Raw genomic sequence first — 24,539 nt, forward strand, 5'->3', positions numbered from 1 at the left:
GACACAGATGTCTGTAGGCAACTGCCAGTTTAAGGGACTATGTGGTATGGTAAATGGCCTGCATTTGTATAGCGCTTTTCTAGTCCTTAAGGACCCCAAAGCGCTTTACACTACATTCAGTCATTCACCCATTCACACACACATTCACACACTGGCGATAGCAAGCTACATTGTAGCCACAGCTGCCCTGGGGCGCACTGACAGAGGCGAGGCTGCAGGACACAGGCGCCACCGGGCCCTCTGACCACCACCATGTGATGGGAAACCAATGTGGACTAATCTCTGGAAAGTTGCTTGTATAGTAAAATCACACATATAATAAAGGCAATTAATATTTTAACGCAAGGCAGTAATGTGTTCAGCACTTGAACTGTTGTTCAGTAAGACTCTTATTCTGTCAACTCAACAGATTGACCTTTGACTTCTGACTTGCACACCAAAAAGGTAAAAAAGAGAATAGAAAATCAATATGAAATAGTATTGAAACTTACACACACACACACACACACACACACACACACACACACACACACACACGTGCGTGTGTACATATACTTGAAGTTATATTTCTTCTACCATACTATCTTTGCATAGTATGGTTCTTAAGTGTACTGCATTTATTTATTTATTTATTCTGCCTTGTCCACTTTGCTGCTACAACAATGTGAATTTCCCATCTCTGGGACTATCTTGCTCTCATCTCTCTCTTCTATTTTGACGGCTCTTCTGCCTCACTGATCGTTTCATCCGATGCAAAGCAAACCTTGAAGCTGGTGGCGTGTCACCGGCTCAGCTTCCTCTAACGGTTTAGGTGCTTGGTCTTCAAAATAAAAGCACGGAGACTAAACTTTGTGGCTATATATGCTGCAACTGATTTCGAAATTGAAAATTATCAAGTGCGGTCCATGTGTGTGGCCCTCAAATGATTTCCCATAGAACCGTCGTAGTGTACATAGAACCAGCTGTACACTTAGAACTACTTTCCTTGTTTGATATCGTGAGCAGCACTGAATTTATTTGACTCTGACACGTTTAATAAAAAACAAAAACAAAATACAGTTCCGTGTAAAAGGAAGTTCCATCTTAGGGATATTGTAAAAAAATGGAGGGTTGGGGTATGAACTACTGTCCAGTGGCAGTAGGTAACATTCTTTTCATTTCTTGTTTAATTTGAAGACTTAACTGATGTAGAAGATGAATAAGAAGAATAAGATGATCTCTCTTAGACTTGAGCAGTTTTGTCCAGAGTCCTTTCTCCTGCTCCAAAGGCGATGAATGAATGAATGCATTTCGTGGCGTTTTATTTCGAAATCAGTGACCCTATAAAAACATTTAAAACCTCGCAGATTTCGCAGAAGGCTGGGGGCGGGTCTGTCAGCGCCGTGTTCTAAAGCGGAGTGGACCTGCGGACAGTGAGCGTGTTGGCGCGCAGAGGCGTGGGCATAGGGACGCAGTGAGACCAGAGATCGGCGCATTCCCGCGACAGGCACAGCAAAGCTGGGAACAGCATCACAGTCGCAGATCTGGCAAAGCGGTACCACGGGAACGTGTCAGTGTGCGCGAGGACGTGTGCCGTCTTACTCCCATTAACTCCGGACTCCATGCTACAAAAAAGGACACGGTTGCAGTTCCTTCGTGGATTCAAAAGTTTAAAACTTAACTAGTTATCCGCTCCAGGCTCCTGTGTACACGCGTGGTGACTGCGCACGGACATGGCGCAAAGGGTACGTCTAACGACCATTATTTCAATTGTTTGCACAATGACAGTCCACTTAATCACTAGTCACATTACATCCTTGAAAGAAACCTGAGGAACCTTTGAAAAACGTCATGAAGTTGCTATACTTATCAAAAAATATCAAATATGTTTTTTTTTATCATGAAATCATCAATGTCGACTTTGAAATTTTCCTCTTATGTTCGTGCACTGACGGAACTCTAACTTTCACTCCAGTATGATGAGCTGACTCATTACGGAGGCGCGATGGACGGAGTCCCCGGCTCCATGTACGGAGACCCGCACGCACCCCGGCCCCTACCGCAGCTCCACCACCTGAGTCACGGGGCTCCCCCACACCCGACACAGCACTACGGAGCCCACGCTCCGCACAACATCATGGGCAGCTCCGTCAGCGACGCACTCAAGAGAGACAAGGACCAAATCTACGGGTGCGGACACAGCAGCAAACATTATTATTATTATTATTAATGTGCAGATTTGTGTTATAGAAAAAGGCGTAAGTTATTATTGTTTGTGTGCGATCAGCCTCTGAACAGTTTCATCTAAATTTCGGAAATTAAATATATTCAGTCAATGTACGTGTTGCAGCTCGTGTTGAGCTCGTTTTTGGGTGTCTACAGGTAGTTGGCGGCGGACGGATGAAATCCTCTCTGTGTATTAATATATTTGATATTTCAGTGGCATTAAGGAGGAAGACATAAATATGCGTGACAGGGCCGAGCGCTGGTTTGATGCTTCATGTGTAGGCCTCTGCGGCCTGTGCTCCTGTGTGTTGCAGCCACCCTTTATTCCCTCTGCTGGCTCTGGTGTTCGAAAAGTGCGAGCTGGCGACCTGCACGCCCCGAGAGCCCGGTGTGGCGGGAGGAGACGTCTGCTCCTCAGATTCCTTCAACGAAGACATCGCTGTGTTCGCAAAGCAGGTAGAACACACAAGCGAGAAACCAAGTGTCACCATTGCGCTCAGCACACGGCACTCTGCGTGTCACCGTGATGGAGGGAACTCCTGAAAAGTGGAAATGGAATCAGGTCCACAGCATTTACTCACGCACTCGGTTTCCTTTTGCTCTGCAGATCCGCGCAGAGAAACCTCTGTTCTCGTCTAACCCAGAGCTGGATAACCTGGTGAGCTCACCTTTCATTCTCTGCTGTCCACGCGCAGTAGGGCGTTACAGAAGTGTCCGCCCGCGTCAAACGCATAGCTGATTATGAGTTATGAATTATTATTATTATTATTATTATTATTATTATTATTATTATTATTATTATTATTGGATGGGTGCTAATATTTTGAGGTTCTAGAAAACGACCGCAAAGAAAGCATCAACAAAAAAATATTTGTGATTTTTAGATGATTCAAGCCATTCAAGTCCTGCGGTTTCATCTGCTGGAATTAGAAAAGGTAAAGATTCATTCTCACGTGGCTCAGTGAAAACAGGTTTTTAATCCAGTATTTCAGTCTCGTGGTGTTCGCTAAATGTGAGCTTGGCCTCGGCAGGTCCATGAGCTCTGTGATAACTTCTGCCACCGCTACATCAGCTGCCTGAAAGGAAAGATGCCCATCGATCTGGTCATAGAGGAGAGAGACGTCTGCAAGTCGGACTTTGACGACCGTTCAGGATCCTCCACTAATCTCGCAGATCATGTGAGTCACGGCGTGGAAACCTTTTTTTTGGTCGTTATTCAATATATATATATATATATACTCTCATTGCTCGTTATTGTTATGATCTCTTTAAATATATATATAGATCATAAAAATGATGAAAAACAGGAAATAAAAGAAGCCCGTAACAGGTGCTGTTAAGGCAGCCTGTTCAATGGAAAGGCTTGAAAGAAAGGATGATCAGTGCCGGTGCTACGGCTGCAGCTTTGAACAGAAACGTTAGAGCGCAGGGCCTGTGTCAGGCTGTCCTGTGTGCCTCACACAGGACTTCCTATTTTTGTTCATTTACTAAGAAAGTCCAATTTTGAACTAATGTAGAGTTACATACAGCATGAGGATCTTAAAATGATGATGGCTGAAGTTTTGACACAAAAAAATTGGACTGGTAAAGAGTAGAATTAGAATGTAGAATTCCTGGGTTTACTAATGTTCCATTGTGGAGTTCATAGTTGCTGCAGATCAGATAAAAAAATTAATCTGAAATTGATGAATATTTATTTAAATAGATAAATAAAAGTATAATTTTTTCAAATGAGTAATTTCAGTAAATATACAGAAGCTCTCAAGAAATGACACTCATCACAATCAAGGAGGATAATGGTTAAACTGTGGTACAGCATGTCGTCCAACATCAGCTTTAGTGTGTCTTTTCTCTTTGGCTTTACTGGGTACATTTGTGTCAGAATCTCATTCTAATTTAATTAAATCTTATCCTTTTCAAATGTTCAAGAGTTTTGAGGAAAACTGTTAAACAGTGCTCATATTTAAACACTGAGTGAGGGAAGAGACACACTTTCCAGAGTTCTGAATGAGAATCAGTGCAGAGGAGCACTGAAACTGATGTGGAATCTCATTTGTCAGCAGTCTGTATGCTATATGCATTATTTTGTCTATTTAGTTATTGTTTGGTAAATTTGTTCATAAAAGATTTACATTAGGACATCCCGGAAATAGATATTTGATGTCGTGTATGGTTCTGTTGACGCTGCTTCAGTGATGTCAAACCTTCAGCATGAGCAACGACGCTGCTAAACTGAGAGAACATTTAAAGTCGAATGAAATGAAATGAGATGATCTGAATGAAAACAGGAAATTTCTACTCATTCAGTAGTTTGCAGTTTCATGAATGCATGCAGCTGTGTCATTTTAAAACGAACCCCAGTCCAAAAGTTACGTCTCTAAATATATATATTTAATGCAACTGTTTCCAATATTCAAGTGTGAGGAAGCACTTTGATTTTACCAATCCTTCTGAACGATATATGGACCTCAACTCAGTTTTACGTTCCAAGAACCTGAAGGACGTGTTTATTAGCTGCCACTGCACAACTGACAAGTGAATATGGTGTTGTAATATTCCATTACTTATTTAGAGCACGTGCTGGGTTGGAGAAGACAAAGCCTGTGTACTTTTTCATAAGTGCCTCATGTGCTCTGCAGTTGGTCAGTGTATAAATGATGGATGTAGCAGGACAGGACAGTGTGAGACACAGAGAGACTGTACAAGACTGTTTTTTCCTGTGTGAATGAACACAACACTATATACTAGGCTCCGTTCCTGTTACCAGATGTTCTTCATTAGCTTGATGAACATGAAAACACATGTCACCTCTTTTGAGTAGCTGTGTGTACCAAGGAGTTGTAATTATTGCATGGCTGGGTATGAAAAGAGGCTCCAGCATTGAGAGCCTTATTCATACTGTGCCATTGTCCCAGTGCTTCTTCTTGTCATCTGCTGAGCCCTTCATCTGATCACCATTTGCCAAACAGCTGACGCAGAGAGTGAAGAGGGTTTAGGCTAAAGTCTGAGTGGCAGGCCAGTGAGCCCAATAAATGCACGTTTCTCCCCAACTCTGGTCACAGAAACAGTCGGGACACGGCAGGATCCACATGCTGCAGGGTTACTAAACTGTTGCTGTTGTACTTTCTGCTCAAACCTTCCTCATGGACAAACTGGTATTGTCACATTACTTGTGTTTGTGCCTTCGCTTAACTGCATAATGGAACTCATACTGGACTTTACTGGACATTCCTTTTGTCTTTACCCTCGTCTTTCTTCCCTGCTTCATTTCCTTGTACCTGTCCACTACCTCTCAGAACCCAGCGTCCTGGAGAGACATGGATGATTCCCATTCCACTCCCTCTGTGGGTACTCCAGGACCATCCAGTGGGGGACACGTTTCCCAGAGCGGAGACAACACCAGCGAACTTGGTAAGAGCGCCTTCAGGCCTTCATAACAAAGGTTTGACTTTGTTGTGACCTCACCGGGCCCAGCTGATTGGTGATTCTGGGGGAGCATTTCAAGAAAGACAACACTCTTAGTTTATCTAATCACTTTAGCTTAATTGCATTGATTGATAAAACAGATGATTTAAGTTCATGGAAGCCTGCTCTAAGACAGTGCCCAAGCTATAAAACACATACAGCAAATACACATATGTGTATTTACTCCCGGTTTTCTATATAAAAGGATATAACTATTAAGTCATATGGCCACAAGCATCCTCACGCGCTCTGGCTGTGGACCTTTTGGCTACCAGTATTTAGGTATGCAGGCATATCACTTAGCAATTTGTCTTTTTAATGTCCAGTTTAACCAAGAAATCAAAGCCTGACTATTTTTATATCAGCAAAATGATGACTTAATAATTCTTCCCGAATTGATTTTTGTCACAGTAAGTTTTCAAACATTATTCAGACTCATAAATTGTTCCTGTTTAGAATATAACTATTAAGGATTTGTGAGAATGGCAATAATGGTTTTGTTCTGGTTTGGTCTGCTTTCTCTGTTTAACAAACATACACAGAATATATTTTATTCATCCTTTACACTTTCTAAAGCATACATTTTCAAGAAATAATATTGCACATCGATACCTCTGTATTCTAGTAATCTTTTTCTTTAGTTCATTATGAATTGCTCTAGTAAGCACATATGCTGGTTGTCCCCTCACATCAGTTGTAGTTGATAAAGAAAACTGAGTTCACTGCTGTTATTGCCTGCTTCTGTCTCCCCGTGCTTGTGTCCAGCCCCGCTCTATCTTTTGTCACTCTGTGTCCTGCCTGTGGTTTCTGTTTGGAGGCTGTAACAGATTTATGACTTGCTATTTATGACTTTTAAGAGACTTTCTACCTTCTGCTCATCAGGTAGTAGTGAGCAGAGCATCGAAGAGAACAATTGGAAACTTAGATTCGATTATAAGAACATGGGAAAGTGAATAAGAGTCTTACTTTGATTATAAACACAGCAGTTTACAATCTTCACTTCTACATTTCAACTAAAATGCAGTAAGAGAGCAGTTTTGGTAAATCTTAATTGACACTTTAATGATCCAGAAGTTGGGTGCGGAGGTGAGCTGAGGAAGTCCATAGTCTAAATAGCCTTATGAATAGTTTCTTTCCTTTTGGCTGTTGTTTAAACAACAGCAGGGAAAACCCAAGGTCCATGCCCTTTGACCTGGTAGAGAATGGATAGTGGATGGGGGTGCAGAATGCCCCTTCATAGAGATGAAAGGACAGACTGTTTTCTGTATAAGGAAGAAAAGAAAAGATCCTTCTTCTCTAACCTGAAGAGCACACAACCTTAAAGGAACAAAATCATACTAAACTCAGTCAGAGCAGGCGGATGATCTTCACTGAGTTATAATATTGTAGTTATATGGGAATCGGTCCAGTCCAATAAAGAATGATTAATGTTGTGAGTATTTGGTATTTGGCAACACAAACCTTGCTTCTATTTTCTCACTGTAGAACTTAGTGTTGTGTATATTTTTAATCCCCCAGTTTCTGTCTTTGCCTATATCGCCTCCAAAACTCCTCATTATTAACATTTTCTTTGCAGTAGTTTTACATTTGAAACAAACAAGGGTGTGGTTTGTAATATACATCGAACATTAGTGGTTCTGTTTTCTTTTCTCGAGTCGGTGATCCTAACCAAATCACCAGACGCACTATTTAAGCTCGGTAGCAGCACTTGGCATCAGTGCAGAAGTTGTAGCTGTAGCAGAGGGGAAAAGGAGAGTGTGAATGAATGGATCAATATTTCTTAGCATTCAACCAAGATCACAGGTATTCCACATGCTTCATTAAGGGCTTTGAAGCAAAGTAAACATACAGTAAAGTCTGGAAAGGAGCAACTGGGGAAATATCAGCACCACTTAATCTTATTTATTCATTATTTATTATTCAACAGTTTCTGAATGTTGTTAGACAGCAAATTTCATATTATGTCATCATAAGCTTGTTCTGTACGGGAGTTTTTAACGATGGCTTTGCTGACGTTTTTGTCCAAGATGTCCATCAATCAGTCTCCGCTGTTCATTATTGATTATTGGTTCATATATACATCAGTATATAAATCAGTCACAGTTTGACTACAGAAGAAATGAGATCAAACATAATTTCAACAACAGTGACATTTGTTCAGAAGCACACGACTCTACAAACTGGCAGAATTATTTAAAAACATTCCTAACAGGAAGTGATTATGGTATCGTCATCATTAGCCAAGCTTCTGTGGTCTGATGAAACCCACAGAAAAAAGAAATCCACTGTGACTGGGGAATACTGAAGTGGTTTGGTGGTACTGGTAGCCTCGTACATAACTGCCTGCTCCTCTGTAACCTCCCACTCTGTGGTCATTGCCTTGTAAGCTGTGTGATATGCAGAGAAGGCTGTGTTTGATAGCTCAACCGCTTGGGTTGACCACAGCTAAAAGGACCGTGCTCTCCCAGGAGTGTGGAGGGGGAGAAGGTGTCCATTCAAATAAAACAAAAGGCAGTGGGAGAAGCTAGAAAATCTCCTCACTCTTGCTGAGAAGTGGAATGTGAGGGACAGGATGTGTTGTACTTTTTGAGGTGCTGATATGTTAGTGACACCTCCCTTCAGCATCTATCTTACAAGTTATTTATTTTAAAAAAGATCACATTTTTGTATTTTATTGCCTGTAAGTGTGCATGTTTTACTTCAGTTTGCACAGACTGCTTACAAAAATGTTATTCAAAATTTTTGTTGTAATTAGCTTGAGGTCACACGTGAAATTATGCTCTAACTGGTCAGGAGCCACATGTTCACACAGATACAAACAGTGTGCACATTTGTTAACAACGGATTTTGAGCCTATAATAAAGTGTATGTCTGTCACTGGATTTTGCAGTTTGAAGTTTTCAATGCTGTGGAGAAGCCATTTTTATTTTTGCTAACCTGTTTAGGTAAAACAGCGGATGATGAGAGCATAATTTATAGTTATACTATAGTTACTGCAAGCACACACATCCTCTGTAAATCCTGCTTATCTTAAATTGTCTCTGTACCTCAATCATAGGTGAAAAACATGATTTTTCACCTATGATATCATCAATCACTCAAAAAGTGGATTCATATATATATATATAGATATATAGATATATATCTATATATATATATATATATATGGAAAGAAAGAATAAATAGCTCTCACTGCCACATGGTGCTGCTACCATGAAAGCTTCCTGCCGTCAAACAGATGCTCCTCCGTATCAGAGTTTCTAACTGTCATGTGTTCACTTTCTGTGTTGGAAGTCTTCCCGGCTGCTCCATTCTATGCTCTGTCTCATGTGTAATAATGGGAGGAGTCTTGGGGTGTCAGTGATGATGAATCAGGGCCCTGCTGAGCTCATTAGGTAGCCCACGCTGGCTTTGCATCAGTGATGCTGCTGGGGGGGTGCGACAATCAGTTCTGCTAGCTGCTTCTCACTTACCAACATGTCCAGTGGGGAGATTAATATAAAACAATTTAAATATCTAGATGTTATTTTTGGGTTTGTTTTTTTTCTAAAAACATTTCACTGCTTTTTAAAAATGATTATTTTCCTTTAAACATATAATAAATATCACATTTACTGTGGGTCACGCCATTTACGTACCAGACCAGATGAGCAGCCAAAGGGCTGTCTGACTGTTTGGTTTTCAGAGCGGTCAGTAGAACCAGATCTATCTATCGAGTAAGCTGAGGAGGTATAAAAAAAAAAAAAGGAAGACTTGTGTTGATATCTCAGGATGCTATTTTTTGTGTGTGTTTTTCTTCACCCCGGGGCAATACTCCAGTCATCCCTGCGGTATCTTCCCCCCTCCTTGTACCCCCTCGTGTGTCACGCGTGCAGACACTGGAAGGCAGACTTAACTAGGGAGGGGGAGTAGAGATGAAAAAGGGTGGGAGCAGAGGGGCATGGGAGACTTGCACGGGCATATGACTTTGAGACTGCACTGTCACACACTGGTTAGATTGGCTGAGTTGCCGGAGAACAGTCAGAAGCGATTAGTGTAGCAGAGGATATGCCCTGCGGCTTTTCCCTCTCTGGAGCAGAAGAAAGGAGAGGAGAGGAGCAGACCAGTGATGAGGATGAGGGGTGGAGAGGGAACAGTGTGCCTCCCTTTGATACAATTAAGCTGAGCAAGACCTTTTCTCTCTGTCTTTCTTACACAGCTATCATTTTAGTGGAGATTTGAATATTCTTTGGGTTCAGTTTCTCTGGCCGCTATATGTCAGTGTCGGTGCGTATGTAGTTAATTAGAATGATTAGGTCAGTCTGAATCGAATGTGCTCGTGTTACATTTTTTCCTAAAGAGTTGAAGTAAGAATACAATTTTATGCTGGTTAATTATCATCATGTTGAAGTTAGCAGTGACAGCAGCTGGACAAACAAACAGGAAGACAGCAGCAGGGGACGGAAGCAACAGGAACGCTATCCTGTCTGTGACTTACAGCTGGTGGACACCATCCGTAAAACTCCCACAGCCCCTGGAGCCTGACCCTGGAACAGGGCTTTTTAGTGTCAATATTCATTAGCTGAAATATTTATGCATGAATATGGCTCATATAGGCACATTTGATTGATGCATCTCTAAAAACAAAAAGACATACTAGGGCATTTCTTAAGAAAAGTAGGGTTCCTGTCTCGCCTCAGGGGAGGAGTCTCTCAGATGCATTATTCACATACCCTCCAGGCAGGCTTTCAAGGCTTCTCTGCCCCGAGGGCAAGAAAAATAACCACCACTGTTAAAAGTAAATCATCTCGCATGATGCACAATTAATGTCAGAAGGAGAGAGACCAGAGTGCCCCTTGTGTTGCAAGTTGGAGTGAGTTAGCTTGTGGGAGCGGAAATCTCAGCTTAAAGGAAGCCTCCTGCTTTGACCCGCGCCAGCTTCCTGCTGAAATCAAACAGAGATGCTGCTAATAGCAGGATCCAGAGCAGGAATGATGCTGTGATGCAGACAGCCTGACACTTGTATTGTTGATGAAGGAAGGGGGAGGGGGAGTGTGTGTGTTGGATGGTCATACTGAACTGCAAGGAGAAGGATTCACGCTCTAACAACCCATCCACCCACACCCCCTCGTTCTGCCTTAGTCGCCCATACGGACACATCGCTGTGACTTTAAACACACTGGGTTCATACTTCATTTACAAGCTTGGCTTTCTGTTTTTGTTTGTCCCCACTTTTACTTCAGTCCTGCTTCAAACAGAGGTCACATACACATACGAGTACATAGAACACAGTCTGACTGCATTTTGAACATTCATTATCTCATGTCAGCCGCACAGCTCCTGCAGTCATTACCTCATGTCAAAGCCGTGGCTCACATTGAATTAATAACTCTTGGTTTTACTGAGCTCCTATGCTACAAACTCCTCTTCATTATCCAGTGGCCGGGAAGTAAAGCAGAGGTGAGACAAAGAAATTTGTACTGCCGTGCCATAAAGGAGAACGTGGCTCTATAGAGAGATCGGGCCACGTTAAAGCTTCCTGATAATATGACTCCTTTTGTTTCTGATTGCAGGTGACGGCCTTGACAACAGCTTGGCATCACCAGGCACGGGAGATGAGGATGACCAAGACAAGAAGAGACAGAAGAAACGAGGCATCTTCCCCAAAGTGGCGACAAACATAATGAGAGCGTGGCTATTCCAGCACCTTACAGTAAGCGAACAGAGCCTCATTCAGACAAGCCACATCTAGCTGTGGCTTTTTATACAACTGCAACATTTTCTCCTCTTTGTAATAGAAACCCTACAATGTGCACGAGGACAGAATGTAATGTCGTCCAGCTAAGGCCGCGCCATCAGGCAAAAGTTGTTTGAAATGAGTCCTCACTGTTTTTCTGTGTTTTCCGAATGCATCTTGAAACCATGTTCGTCTTTGTTCCATTGCAAGAGAACGGAGCAAAGAGGAACTTGTGACTAAAGGTCCCTTTTTTGAAATAGCAGTCCAGGCATTTTCTTCAGAAATCAACATCAGAAGCCTTTCATTCAAAAGAAGCTCATCTCTGTAAAGATGTTGAGCACATCCAACAAGGACAGCATCACGTTTTATCCAATGATCACAGCCTCCTCACCTTTTCTACCTCTTATACTCTTAGATGTGCTGTAACCCCTCACTTGTTTAGTTTGTAAAAGGCCCACACAGGTCCTGGACTTGGAGTAATCCCTTCCTTTCCAAAGCCCACCTTTAGATTCTGTAGATAAAGACAAGGATAGTTGAATTATCCCCTCTGTGTTCCCATCTCCTTTCAGGCCTAATTTGTTAAGCACAAGTATTTGCCATGGCAGGATGTGTCTATGAAAAGTGTGCAAGGGGACTTTGGCCCCTCAAAGGCCTTTTGCAACACCCAAGCGCTCAAGCATTCATCACTTGTTGAGGGTGTGAAAGGAGCGGGATTATGTTTTGTCAGACATTACAGTGTGAGGCCTGTGGTTAGATGTCTGTGGGGGCAGTGGGGATGTTTCTATCCATCAGTAGCTGTCCCCTCCTGCTTTTGTTATCTCTTCTTAAAGCTCTTAAAGGTTTTGCGAGAGTGCTGTATAAAAAGCAGCAGTGCAAGGATTTAATTCAGTAGATTATCCGTTACCTGCTTATTAGCAGAACGATATCTATTGGTTTCCATGCAAACCTTTATCTCTCTACATTCAAAGATTGGTGTCAGAGTTTGTAGAGCAAACTTTCATAAGTGTTCATAAGTGTCAGCTGAAAAGATGTTCTCTCACCTTGAATTTAAGCACTTGTTTGCATGTAACACCCATGAATGGGGTTACATGGAGGTAGAGCAGGAAGGTTGGTGGTTCAATCCTCCCCAAATATCCTTGGGGAGGTTCCTAACCCCAAGTTGCTCCATCGGAGTGTAAATGTGTGAATGGCTTTGAGTACTGAGTAGAAAGGTGCTGTATAAAAAACATTCTGTTTGCTGTTTACTAATCATTTACAGCATCTTTCTTGGAGTGAATTTCAAACACGAAAAAGTCATTCTCAGTGTGGCCATTTGTACTGGAAAAAGCTGAGAAAATGAGTTAAGTTATCTAACATTGAATCCAAAACAACATTATCTAAAGTACATTATGTTACTTCTTTCAGAGTATTTTAAATGCTACTCTTCTGCCAGCTGAGAGCTAGGAGGGGGCAAAAAGCATCCTCAGTACATAGACTGTGTGTGTTTTATTACAAGTGTGTGACTATCCACCATCACACACTTGATTTCACAAAGCTAACTGTGCATTTTCCCCTCTGGTTATTTAAATTGGTGTCTCTTCTTTCCTCTCTGTGCATCTCTCGTGATATTTGGAGGCCTACTGTACAAATGCTTGCGTGTGTGTATTTGTAATATATATGGTTGTGTTTAAGCTTGTAAGTATATGAGTGTGTCTTTGTGGACGTCTGAATGTAAATGTAATAATATACAGTGCTGTGAAAAAGTGTTTGCCCCCTTCCTGATTTCTTGTTAATATTTTGTGTATGTTTGTGTTTGATGACCTAAAATATTTAAGTGTGACAAACATACAAAAAAAAAAAAAAAAAGGAAACCAGTATGTGTGTGTGCTTGCACTGACTTTCCCTGAAAAGTAGTTTAAAGCTCATCCTTCAACGATGACTGCGGGAGATGGCCTGACAACAGCAGAATGGAGACTGGCCCACGACCCTGCTTTGAGTAGACAGGTCACCTCTGTCTGCCATCTGCCACCCTTCTCCCAGAGTCTCACACACACTCAAACACAGAGTTTGCAAAGGGACTGGGGCCAGAGGAAAAGAGGTTGAATCAAGACAGGGAGGGTTGGGGAGTGGCCTGGCCTTACTGGGTCCCAAATAAAAGCTACCATTGTATACCATCCAATAATTTTATATACCACCCGGTTAATGCTAAATGCTGTGGCACAAAGCCACATGCTTTAGTGTAAAATGTTTGGGAGCCAAAACAGGACCAGGTTGTGTGTTTGCAGAGTTAATTTGTGCATCACTTATCTATTAGTCTATCTTCCTTTTTGCTAATAGCACCCATACCCATCAGAGGAACAGAAAAAGCAGCTAGCACAGGACACAGGTCTCACCATTCTTCAAGTGAACAACTGGTAAGTTGGTGTAAAACCAGATAAGTAAGCATCTTCATATGTTCAACATTTTTGCTTTGTGCAGTGCAGAATATACATAAAACCTGACTTTTGCTGCTGAAAATGCCCAAATTACCTATATTTAACACATAAGTAATGCTTATGAGTTAAATACAGGTAATTTTAATACTTATAATAAGTATTATCATTACTGAATGAACAGGTGACACAGGGTGGTGCAGTGGTTAGCGCTGTCATGTCACAGCTACAGGTCTGAACCCAAATCAATACATGTGTAGTTTGTGTTACTTTCTCAAAGTGACCCAAATTATTTTAATAAGGAAAAAAACAGGCTTTTGGTCAGGTCCCTGGAGACGCACGGAAAGGTTCCAAATTACAGTGAAAGTGTTCATAAATACTGACTTTAGGTGACAAAACACTTCGTCTTCTTCATTTTTGATAATTACAAGAGGGATGGCATTTTAGAGGATGTGTTTTTACAGAGAATGCACTTAATTTCTGTGCAAAGTTATCAGAAATCTCTGTGTACTAACACCACTGGGAAAGAAACTAACTGTAATTTATTTTCTAAAAAAAAGTCGAAAAAAGTATTCTTTCACATCAGGGTTTTTCTTGTATCTGTTCTCAAGGGTCAAGAATATTGAACTTAATAAAAAATATTTAAGCATTTTCATTGTTACTGATCTTTGTTTTCCAGGTTTATCAATGCAAGGAGGAGAATAGTCCAGCCTATGATTGACCAGTCGAACAGAGCAGGTTCAGTGTTCACTATACTGCTAATAGTTCCTTTCCTTCAGTATGAATTGGGGTCGAAATTTAACCTCAAGTTAACCAATAGTCTTATTTCTCATCTTCTCTCACAGTAAGTCAGGGTACAGCTTACAGTCCAGATGGCCAGCCAATGGGAGGCTTTGTTCTTGATGGGCAGCAGCACATGAATCTTCGACCTGGTGGTGAGTAATCGCTCAAACATTTATTTAAAAAAAATAATCATGACGGACAAAATCAGTGTAACAGGTTTCATCTTGTCCTCGTGAGTTTCTATGGTCTAGTAAAGTAAACCTTGTTATTTGTCCTTATCTTAATGAAAATGAGGGCATGGTTAAATGCAGCCCCAGTGGACAGAAAATAAGAGTATGTGGGTCAGGCCAGTGCATAGGTCAAGAAAGTCCATCTGCATGCGTATAAGTGTATCACTATGAAGTGAAAATGTAAAAATACAATTTCTATTTTAAAAAAACAAAACAAAAAAAACCCCCGACGTTTGCATCAGCTTTTTAAAACCCCGTAAACGGGGGAACAAATTAAGGTTGTACCGCTGTTCAAGTTCCTCGTGTGAGAGACATATAAGTAATACTGAACATAATACAAAAAGAAGGACAGGATAAAGATATAAAGTGACACAAAGCAGGTTTTATATGTTAGGAAGTGGCAACAACCATAGAGGAACATGTCTATATTATCTGTGTCTATAGTCTTCATTGAAAATGCAAAAAAGAACCAAAAGTCAAAGAAGTGGCATATATAATAAATGCAACATTTGATTCAGAGCACATCACTTTATGAGTGAAACCTATCATTAAACAAGTAAATATAAAAGTAGTTATGTTGTGTATTTTTACTCAAGAAAGGTTGATGCTGAACTTAAAAGTCCTTTATGAATATTTTGAAAAATTCAATTGGTTTCTGTGATACTGTGCAGAACGGTTCTGTCTTGTGTTGGTGGTTCTTAACAGTGTATTTACTTTACTTGCAGGGCCGATGGGTAGCATGGGTATGAATATGGGGATGGATGGGCAGTGGCACTACATGTAAATTCACTCCACTGAGGCAAGCCTGAACAACAGGGTGAAGTAAGAAGTAAAGTTTTTGTCACTTTTCATTTTGTTTCATCCCAGAAAAGCAATTTTGAACTCTTGAACTCACTTCTCCTTATCTCTTATTACTTGGTCTTCCACTCTGCTCTTTCAGTTTGTTTACAGTCTAACATAGACACAGCAAGGTCTTTTAATTGTCATGGTAATGCCAGCGTTAGGTATCTCAGCACAAACTTGTGGAATTAGAGATTTTCAGTTATTCTTTTACAAATAGATATGAAACTGAAATAAGAAAGAATGTCAGTATCTTCTTAATGGTTTCACAAATGACATCTTTTTGGCTCAAGTTCATGCATTGCACAAGGCTTTAGGATTGGTGCCTTGTCAGACTCCTTTCTTCTTTTTTTTAAAACAATTATTTACATATAAACTATATTATTTTTGTAGATGATTATTTCAGTCAGTTCAGATTTTAAACATCCGTGGGGTCAGTCAGACCATCTTTCAGAATAAAAAGCTTTTTTTTCTCTCAGTAAACATCAGTAAACAAGTCATTGTGGGGGAAACAGATTCACACTCCATTTTAAATCTAACTTCAACCACTTTCTCTCTCCTTCTCCACCCCCAACCCGCCAGTTTTGTCCTCATTCTCTTCTCCCGCTGCAATTTGATTAAGAATCGGGTAATGCTCCCCCCTCTGTCTCCCCTTCCACCCTCTATCAGCTTCTCACCTCTGCTGACAGTTCTCAAATCAAGACATATCGCCTGCCGGAGGCACCAACCACAGAGAATTTTATTTAACACCCACTCTCCTCTGCTCAATGAGCCATGCTGTAATGACACTTACCTTGATTAATAGAGCTTTTTATATGTAAATAGGAGCTGCATTTGCTCATTTTTTTTAGCAGGGTGATTTTTTTTTTGCCAGTGCAGCCCTCTCTTCCCTGTCTAATAATTCCAGGGCTCTGTTAATGAAGTTCACAAGGCTTATTTTAAAACATACATCTACATAGAAACATTGAGCGCTCTGAATCAGTGCTATCTGTATATTTTTGTAAGGTATTTAATGTAACTATTTCTCTGTGAATGATCACTGACTGTCTAGTTTCTCCTGATCTCTGGTGAGTGCATATGCTGATAGTGGCAATAAATCTCTTCCAGACTGCATCAAGAAAGAGAGCTATGTTTGGAGTAATATGAGGGTTTTTCCATGCACAATAAAGCCTGAACCATAACATTTAGCCATTACAGAACAGATGACTGAATCTACACAATTTTATACTCCTCTGTTGTGCACTCTTTTTTGATTGGTCCACCATATGCTATGTTATGTACTGCACATGTCAGTTTTAAACTAATAGCAATTTTTGTTGGATTAAAACAGAAACACTCTTTGAGGTAATGTTTGAATTTACAGAATCAGTTTAGTTTAAAGCTACTCAGGCAATAGTTTAGTCAGTTAGATGTATTGTGTCACAGCAGACAAAATATTAAAACCCAAAACAAAATAGCTTCAGTTCATTAAAATATTGCAATGCAAAAATGAAAAAATAAGCGACTAATTTTAGTAGAAAAAAAAAATCAATTCAGTTTATGTATATAGCACAAATCACGTTGTACTATAAGGACCTTGAGGCAACAAAGTGAAATAATGCAAGAGTCCAATCAGCTAAATAATTATAATACAAAATATAATCAAAAATAAACACAAGTATTGTGGTAGGCTTAAATGGAATAGACTCCAACCGTACCAACAAACACGCACACACACATTCTGATGACTGTATCAGGTATAACTTCAGTATCTTGCTAAATGACACTTTGACATGTGGATTGCTGTTCCACATGTTCCCCTCAACCTCCTGAGCCACAACTGTCCATTTAATCACAAACTTCATCATAGCCACCAGGGGAATCCAAGCAGTGCATATATTCAGATTGAATTCAAAATGATTTCAAACGACAAAAACAAAATAGAGTTCCTTCAGAAATATGGATTCATTCTCACAGCTAGCAGTTCATCAGTGTTACATGAAACATATTAGTCCGCTCTAATGTGTGACATTTCCCTGCACATTTACTCTTTAGTACGAAAGAGGATTAGGGCCACTGGAAAAAAAAAAGTGGGCACGTCTTTTTTTTTTCTTCTTCTTTTCCAGAATTCTAAGAAAAAAGTCAGGATTCTGACTTTTTTCTTAGAATCCTGACTTTTTTCTCAGATATCTGATTTTTTCATCAGAATTCTGAGATTAAAGTCAGAATTCTGACTTTTTTCTCAGAACTCTGGAAAAGAAGAAAAAAAAAGACATGCCCACTTTTTTTCAGTGGCCCTAATCCTGTTTCGTACCTTAGATTATCATCTTGTCTGAGAGAAAAATACCGAAGACAGGTGGGTGTTCTTTCTCACAGTATTTCCTCTGGGTCTTCTAGGACCTATATAGTTCATATTTTGTCTCATACATCTGTGAAACAGAATTTGATTTCTTCCTGATTTCTAATTTGTTTGCATAGTTGCCGCACCTGAATGTTTCAGATCATTGTTCTGTTGCATAACCCAAGTGTGCTTGAGCTTTAGGGCACAAACTGATCTTTGATGAATTCTGCTCTCTACCAGAAAATCATTGGCCAAGTCATCCAAATCCTGAAGCAGCAAAGTAATCCCAGACCATTACACTACCACATTTGACTGTTGCTATGATTTTTTTTTATGAGAGGTGTATGCTAGTTTTATGTCAGATGTAATTGGATGCAAATCTTCCAAAAAGTTCTCAATGTGAAAATGTGAGACAAGCCTTTGTGTTCTGTTTGGTCAACAGTGGTTTTTACCTTGGAACTCGCAACAGATGCCATTTTAGCCAAGTCACTTTCTTATTGTTTAATCATGAAAAGTGGGACCTGCAGGTCTTTGGATGTTGTTATAGGTGCTTTTGTGAGTTCTTGGAGACTTGTCAGTCTGTCTTGGAGTAATTTTGATAAGCCGACCACCCCTGAAAGGTCCACCACTGTTCCAAGATTTTCTATTTATGGATAATAGCTCTCACCATGGTTTGCTAGAATCCCAGAGCTGTAGAAATTATTTTGTAACACTTTTTAGACTGATAGATGTCGGTGATTTTGTGTGTCATCAGTTTCTTTAGATCATAAAAGATTTTTGAGATCTTTTATCCTGCTTCACTTTGTCAGACAGGTTCTATTTAAATGATTTATTGATCCAACGGGTCTGTCAGTACTCAACCCTGGTGCAGCTAGTGAAACTTGAGCTTTCCAGAAATTGCTGGTTAATCTTTGTGACAAGGGGGTTTTAATTGTTTTTTCCCCTTAATAAATGAAATAATTCTTTTAAACTGTATTTTGCATTTACTTAAGTATCTATCTGTAACATTAAAATTTGTTTGATGATCTGAAACATGTATGACAAATATGCAAAACAACAACATTTTTTTCACATTACTTTATTTTATGAATTCACTCCTCTAGCTGACAAAGCCCATCCTCAGTAGCTCCTTGAGGATTGAAGGCCTTACTTCAATCTTACTAAAAAGCAAAATCCTAAAACAAAACACAAGTAGACTTGTAAAACCTGACTTGGAAAAGAAAAGTAGCTGCTATCCCTCAGGACAATTGAGAGCAAGATAAACTAAGTTTGTCAGGTCATTAAGTGTTGTGGAAATGGAAGCTGCTGTGTTACAAAACATAAAAGAAAAAAGACCTGCACTGCCTTTGCCACCAAACCCTTCGACCGCACAGAGGCTGTAAATGACTTTCATAATAAAAGCTGAAAAGCATCAGTAGCAGTTTTTTTTTCTGGCACTTGTAAAATATGACAGTTTCTTTGATATATATTATTCACTATCGTGTGGCTATCTCACTACTACTATTGTGACTACTACTGTGTGAACAGGATGCCTATGAGTGGTTTGGCCTTTCAAAATAAAATTCTCTTGAATGCTAAAAGACAGGACAGAACAAAAGCCACGCTGTGGAAGAGAGCCAGAAATAAGTAATGATTCAAGACAGAGAGGTGTATAAACACATACTGAGAAAGGTGACTGAAGAAGAAATACTCAATTCATCATGGAAATCCACCTGCAGCCTACACCTATTGGAGAAAAATGATCTGAATTTCCGGAGCAGGACCACACCTCCAAACACGGCCCTTCCAGTTCTTATATTATATATGACCCCCAAGTTCTACAAGCTGTTTGTTCCCGTTTTCGTGAGAACACGTTTCGTTCTTGCTCTTTCGAGAAGATCTTTAATACAACTTATCTCACAAGAGTAACGTAATTTTACTCACCCTTCCATTTGCTTACAATCGCCCTCTTGTCCGTCACCACATCAGATGAAGAACTACACAGCTCTGCTTCATCGATTTCCCTCCAGGCAATCCAAGAAACCCAAACACTCTGAACGTCAACGCGGTGCTTCAGAGTAACCGAACGCCGCTGACACCTGCCGTCCCAGGAAACTTTCTAGCAGTTTTCTTGCCAGCCAACAATCCGGTCTGCTACATTGATCCATCCAGTCATTTTCTCTCCGCTAGATCCAGTTATGAAGTAACTCCGGCTGCTCGCCACCTCTGTGAAGTTCAGCAAAGTCACCCACCAGCAAGTGTTGAGTTAACCCTTCCAAAACTGCTTACTGTCACCTTCGTTTCAGAAATTGGCACAGTAGTTATCGCTGCCTTATCCAAAGTAAATTAACCAACCAGGCATCCCCTTTCCATCTTCTACTCCAAGACAAGCTCACGAGCCGTCAAGCCATTACCACAAGTCTCAAAATCCCGGCATGTGTCACTGTCAGAGCTTCTGTAGAGTCTAGCTACCCGATCGAGAGTTCCCCTCATTCATCTATCAAGGTCTTTCATTGTCTGAAATTTTCTTTGATCTCCTCTCCCACCATTTCTTCCCGATTTTTCTGAGCCCATCCGCTCCACTCTATGGAATCCTCGACAACCTTATTGAGGCCACGGGCTGCTTATCTGCGCTATGCCTACCAGTGATGTTACTGCAGAGGTCTTTGGCCTTCATACCGCACAGTATGAATAGTTATTATTACTGTTATTAGTAATTATTATCACAGTTGTTACTGCTTCTCATGCGAGATGCCTTCATTGGGGATCTGCCAGGCCCAGGAGCCACCACCAGTCCCCTCCGAGGCCTTCCCCAAACGGCAGCTCAATTCATGTTTAAGCCATTCACCTTTATCTACTAAAAAAAATGCTGTCAAAAATGAGGATGTGGGCCTAGCAGGGAATTGTAGCATAACTAAGGGAGGATTCAGGGTCACCTGATCCAGCCCTAATTATATTTTTTAGCAAAAAGGAGTGTTTTAAGCCTAATCTTAAAAGTTGTGGTATCTGTGTCACATCTGCTGAGGTCTACGCAAACAAACTAAAGTGAGGGAAGAATGAGATAGAACTAACAAAACCTAAACTGGGAGAAGCTAAACACAAAAGCACGAGATGCATAGAAAAACAATACAAGAACCTGAAAAATGAAACCTGGGTCTTGGGGAAACATGAGGGAAGACAAGCAGATGGACCAACAACAGACAGAGGAGAACAGAGGACTAAATACACACTGATAATGAGGGGATGGGAAACAGGAGGGAAACACAGCTGTGGCTTATCAGAAGCAATGGGACAGGGAGGAAGCAAAACTGAACACACTAAACACAAGACGAGGGACTATCATAATAAAACAGGAAACATGCTGAGACACAGACGCGACACTGGAACTGGGGAACAGAACATAATTAACTTGACATGATACATGGACCACAGAGGAGTAGTGAAACCTAAGAAGTAGAAACCACAAAATATAAAAAGAGAATAACTAAAGAAGAAAGAAATACAAATTACTAAACCATGAAAAACACAAAATCGAAGAATATTCAAAAACCAGAATCCAAACCGGAAGCTGGTTCCATAGAAGAGGGGCCTGAAAACTGAAGGCTCTGCCTCCCATTCTACTTTTAAATACTCTAGGAACCACAAATAAGCCTGCAGTCTGAGTGCTCTAATTGGGTGATATGGTACAGCAACGTCAATAGAATAAGATGAGCCCTGATCTTTTAAGACGTTGTATGTGAGGAGCAGGATTTTAATGCAATTCTGGGAGCCAATGAAGGGAAGCCAATACTGGAGAAATCTGCTCTCTCTTTCTAGTCCCTGTCAGGACTCTTGCTGCAGTATTTTGGATTAACTGAAGGCTTTCAGTGAGTTTTTAGGACTTCCTGACAATAATGAATTACAGTAGTCCAGCCTAGAAGTACTAAATGCATCAACTAGTTTTTCAGCGTCACTCTGAGACAGGATATTTCTAATTTCTAATTGGTACTGAAAGTAACCGTACATACCGTTACATCTGTGAGATGATTATGAGTAACTTTTCCTCTAATGGTTAAAATCTGCTGTGATGAAGCCTACTTGCCAATGCTGTGTAGTCTATCATTGTAAATGTAAATGTTATTGGGATATGATCAGATAAGAGACAGTTTCTATGGCATGTCTTAGAGCAAGATCTACATTAAAGTGTTTTTTCAGAGACAGGACATGTTGTGGGTCAGTGGGTCAGAGCAGCTGTGGACTCATCTCCTTTCTTTGTGTCCAGGCCTTCATGGTTGGCTCAGGGATCTCCTTCTGGCTGCACAGATCTGTTGACAAGTCACACTTCTGACCGTACATCTACCTGACAGTACCACTCCCACATCCTGCGTGCGCCTGTGGAGGATCACCACGGAAACGTGTCATCAACTCAGCCCACAGATTTTTGATGTGAGCTGAGGAGCTTTGCGTCTGCACAGGAAATTAGAAGAGCAATGACTATAGAGAGGAAGAACCAAACATATCCTCTGTTTCATTTTAAATTATTTATTTATTTTTCTACAAAGACAGACTTCTTTGTTTTTCCTGTCCACCCTCCCCAACACACACACCCCTACCTTTTGACCACCTCTTAAAAAAAACTGTACAACGAAAACCACACACACACACACACACACACACACACACACACACACACCTTGATGAGAAAAAACCCATATGTTTCTAAAACGATGGGAACTCGATTGTGCTGTAGAGATTTGTGCTCTTTGTTTGGCTCTTTCAGTCCATATTCGTGCTTGTGATCTGTTAGACGTTAGACTGCAGCTCTTCTCACGGACACGTTTTGTAGCCAAGCTCAAAGCAAGATTTTGTAAGAAAACTCTGTGATTGTTTGTTTCTGCATTTCTTTCTTCTGTTTGACATCTCACAGTTTTTAGACTCCTGGATGGAAGGATCTGGATGAGGGAATATGAGATGATGGTTGTGAGTTGAATTCCTGACAATGTTTAAAATCATTTTGTAGCACCAAATCACGGACAACAAATCTGCACTAAAAGTAAATAAAGACTTTACGGAGGAAAGCAAAAACGAGCACGGAGCAGAGCTTTGTGTTTTACTTGAACAGCGGGCCTAAGGAGAAAGCAGCTGAGGCCGCAGTAGCGGTTCGTGGAGCAGGTCACGTATCTGTGGTTCGATACGAGACGAAATTGCAGTTGTCTCGTATTATTCGATTGATGGCGGCAGAGATGATGGATGGGCGATTTCAAGAAAATCTGAAACAAGGCGGAAGCTCCAGCTTTCACTCCAATATGACTACCGTGGCTGCTGCTCTGGGTGTATGTGTGTGTGTGATAACACTAATTATTAACAGGACAACATCATTAAATTAAGCACATATGGAATAATAAATAAATACATTAATGCAGCGAACAGCTCGTTTATCACTGTCAGCCTGCACCGATTATCTGCGCTTTGTACTGAAGAGCAGCAAACTCTTAATACATGTTTAATAAATGCTAAAAAAAAAAAATCGATCCATTATTATTATTATTATTATTATTATTATTATTATTATTATTAGCTATCTGTTGTTGTAGCACTAGTAAAATACCTACGGCCAATTTCAATTTAAAATACCCTCATACATGTGTTTAAACCGTGGGAGGGAGAGCCCGGAGAGACCCACGCAAAACGGGGACAACAAACCCCACACAGAAAGGCTGCAGACTGGATTCAAACCCAGGACCTTCTTATCGTGATGCGACTATGCTAACCACCAAATAAAGAAGGAAACACATCGTCTTTTAACTGTGGCTTTAATCATCAGTAAATCAGTAATAACAGAGTTACATGTGAAGTGCCAGGCCTCTGTTTCGATCTGTTCACATTTATATACAGAACACCTAAGCAAGAAAATGGAAAAGAAAAAAGTGGTTTATATTTAGTATTTACTGTTGTTTAACAATTAACACGTATCGCTTATTTCATCATCTTATTGTATTCCACGGTCTATTTTCCGTGTGTGTTCAGTTAATATTTTAATACTACCAGAAACGAAAGGTGCAAAACTGCATTTAAAGGCCTCACAGTGACAAATTGTAGCCAACTACAGTGAAAGAAAAAAAGTTTAAAGAATGTCGCAGGAAGCGATTTTGTGCTTGTTCTTTTCTAGGCCGAGGAGCTCCGCTGTAACGGGCCTAATTCGTGCATCTCCTATGCTGAACATTAATGCGTTTTGAAGGCTGTCGGAAACGAAGGCAAATCTATTTGAAATATGGGTCAGAGCTCGAGCAGAAAGCTGTATCACATGATGCACGAGCTTTGCTTTTTCCTCATAAAAGCAAAGCGCCGAAGCCGTCGAAGAACAAACCTTTAATATTATAGGTTGAAATAACGGCAAACCTACGGAACTCGCAGTGGCTATGAGTTAGATAAAATGCTTACCGTGCATATAGTGAAGCACTATATAAATGTGGCTTTTAAGTGCTTTGAGCCTAATTATGTTTTCATTTCTATAAGATAGCTAATAAATTCAATAGCCCCAAATTAGAAGAACCGCTGTCAGGGCGAAACAAAACAATGAAAAAAATGTCTTTGTATTTTTCTTACTCAGT

General features: G+C 40.5%; 1 protein-coding gene across 1 annotated transcript; it reads left to right on the forward strand.

Annotated features, from left to right (window-relative positions):
- Positions 1-1,299: 1,299 nt before the first annotated feature.
- Positions 1,300-23,403, forward strand: meis2b (Meis homeobox 2b). The gene is made up of 13 exons (XM_082505087.1): positions 1,300-1,724; positions 1,955-2,169; positions 2,520-2,661; positions 2,813-2,863; positions 3,090-3,140; positions 3,237-3,383; positions 5,502-5,616; positions 11,223-11,362; positions 13,703-13,779; positions 14,477-14,535; positions 14,643-14,732; positions 15,536-15,632; positions 22,211-23,403. The coding sequence occupies exons 1-12, from the start codon at positions 1,713-1,715 to the stop codon at positions 15,592-15,594; spliced, it is 1,158 nt and encodes a 385-aa protein (XP_082361213.1). The 5' UTR covers positions 1,300-1,712; the 3' UTR covers positions 15,595-15,632; positions 22,211-23,403.
- Positions 23,404-24,539: the final 1,136 nt, after the last annotated feature.

The sequence above is a fragment of the Aulonocara stuartgranti genome (assembly GCF_965226115.1).
Source record: "Aulonocara stuartgranti genome assembly, chromosome: 15".
NCBI lineage: Eukaryota > Metazoa > Chordata > Actinopteri > Cichliformes > Cichlidae > Aulonocara > Aulonocara stuartgranti.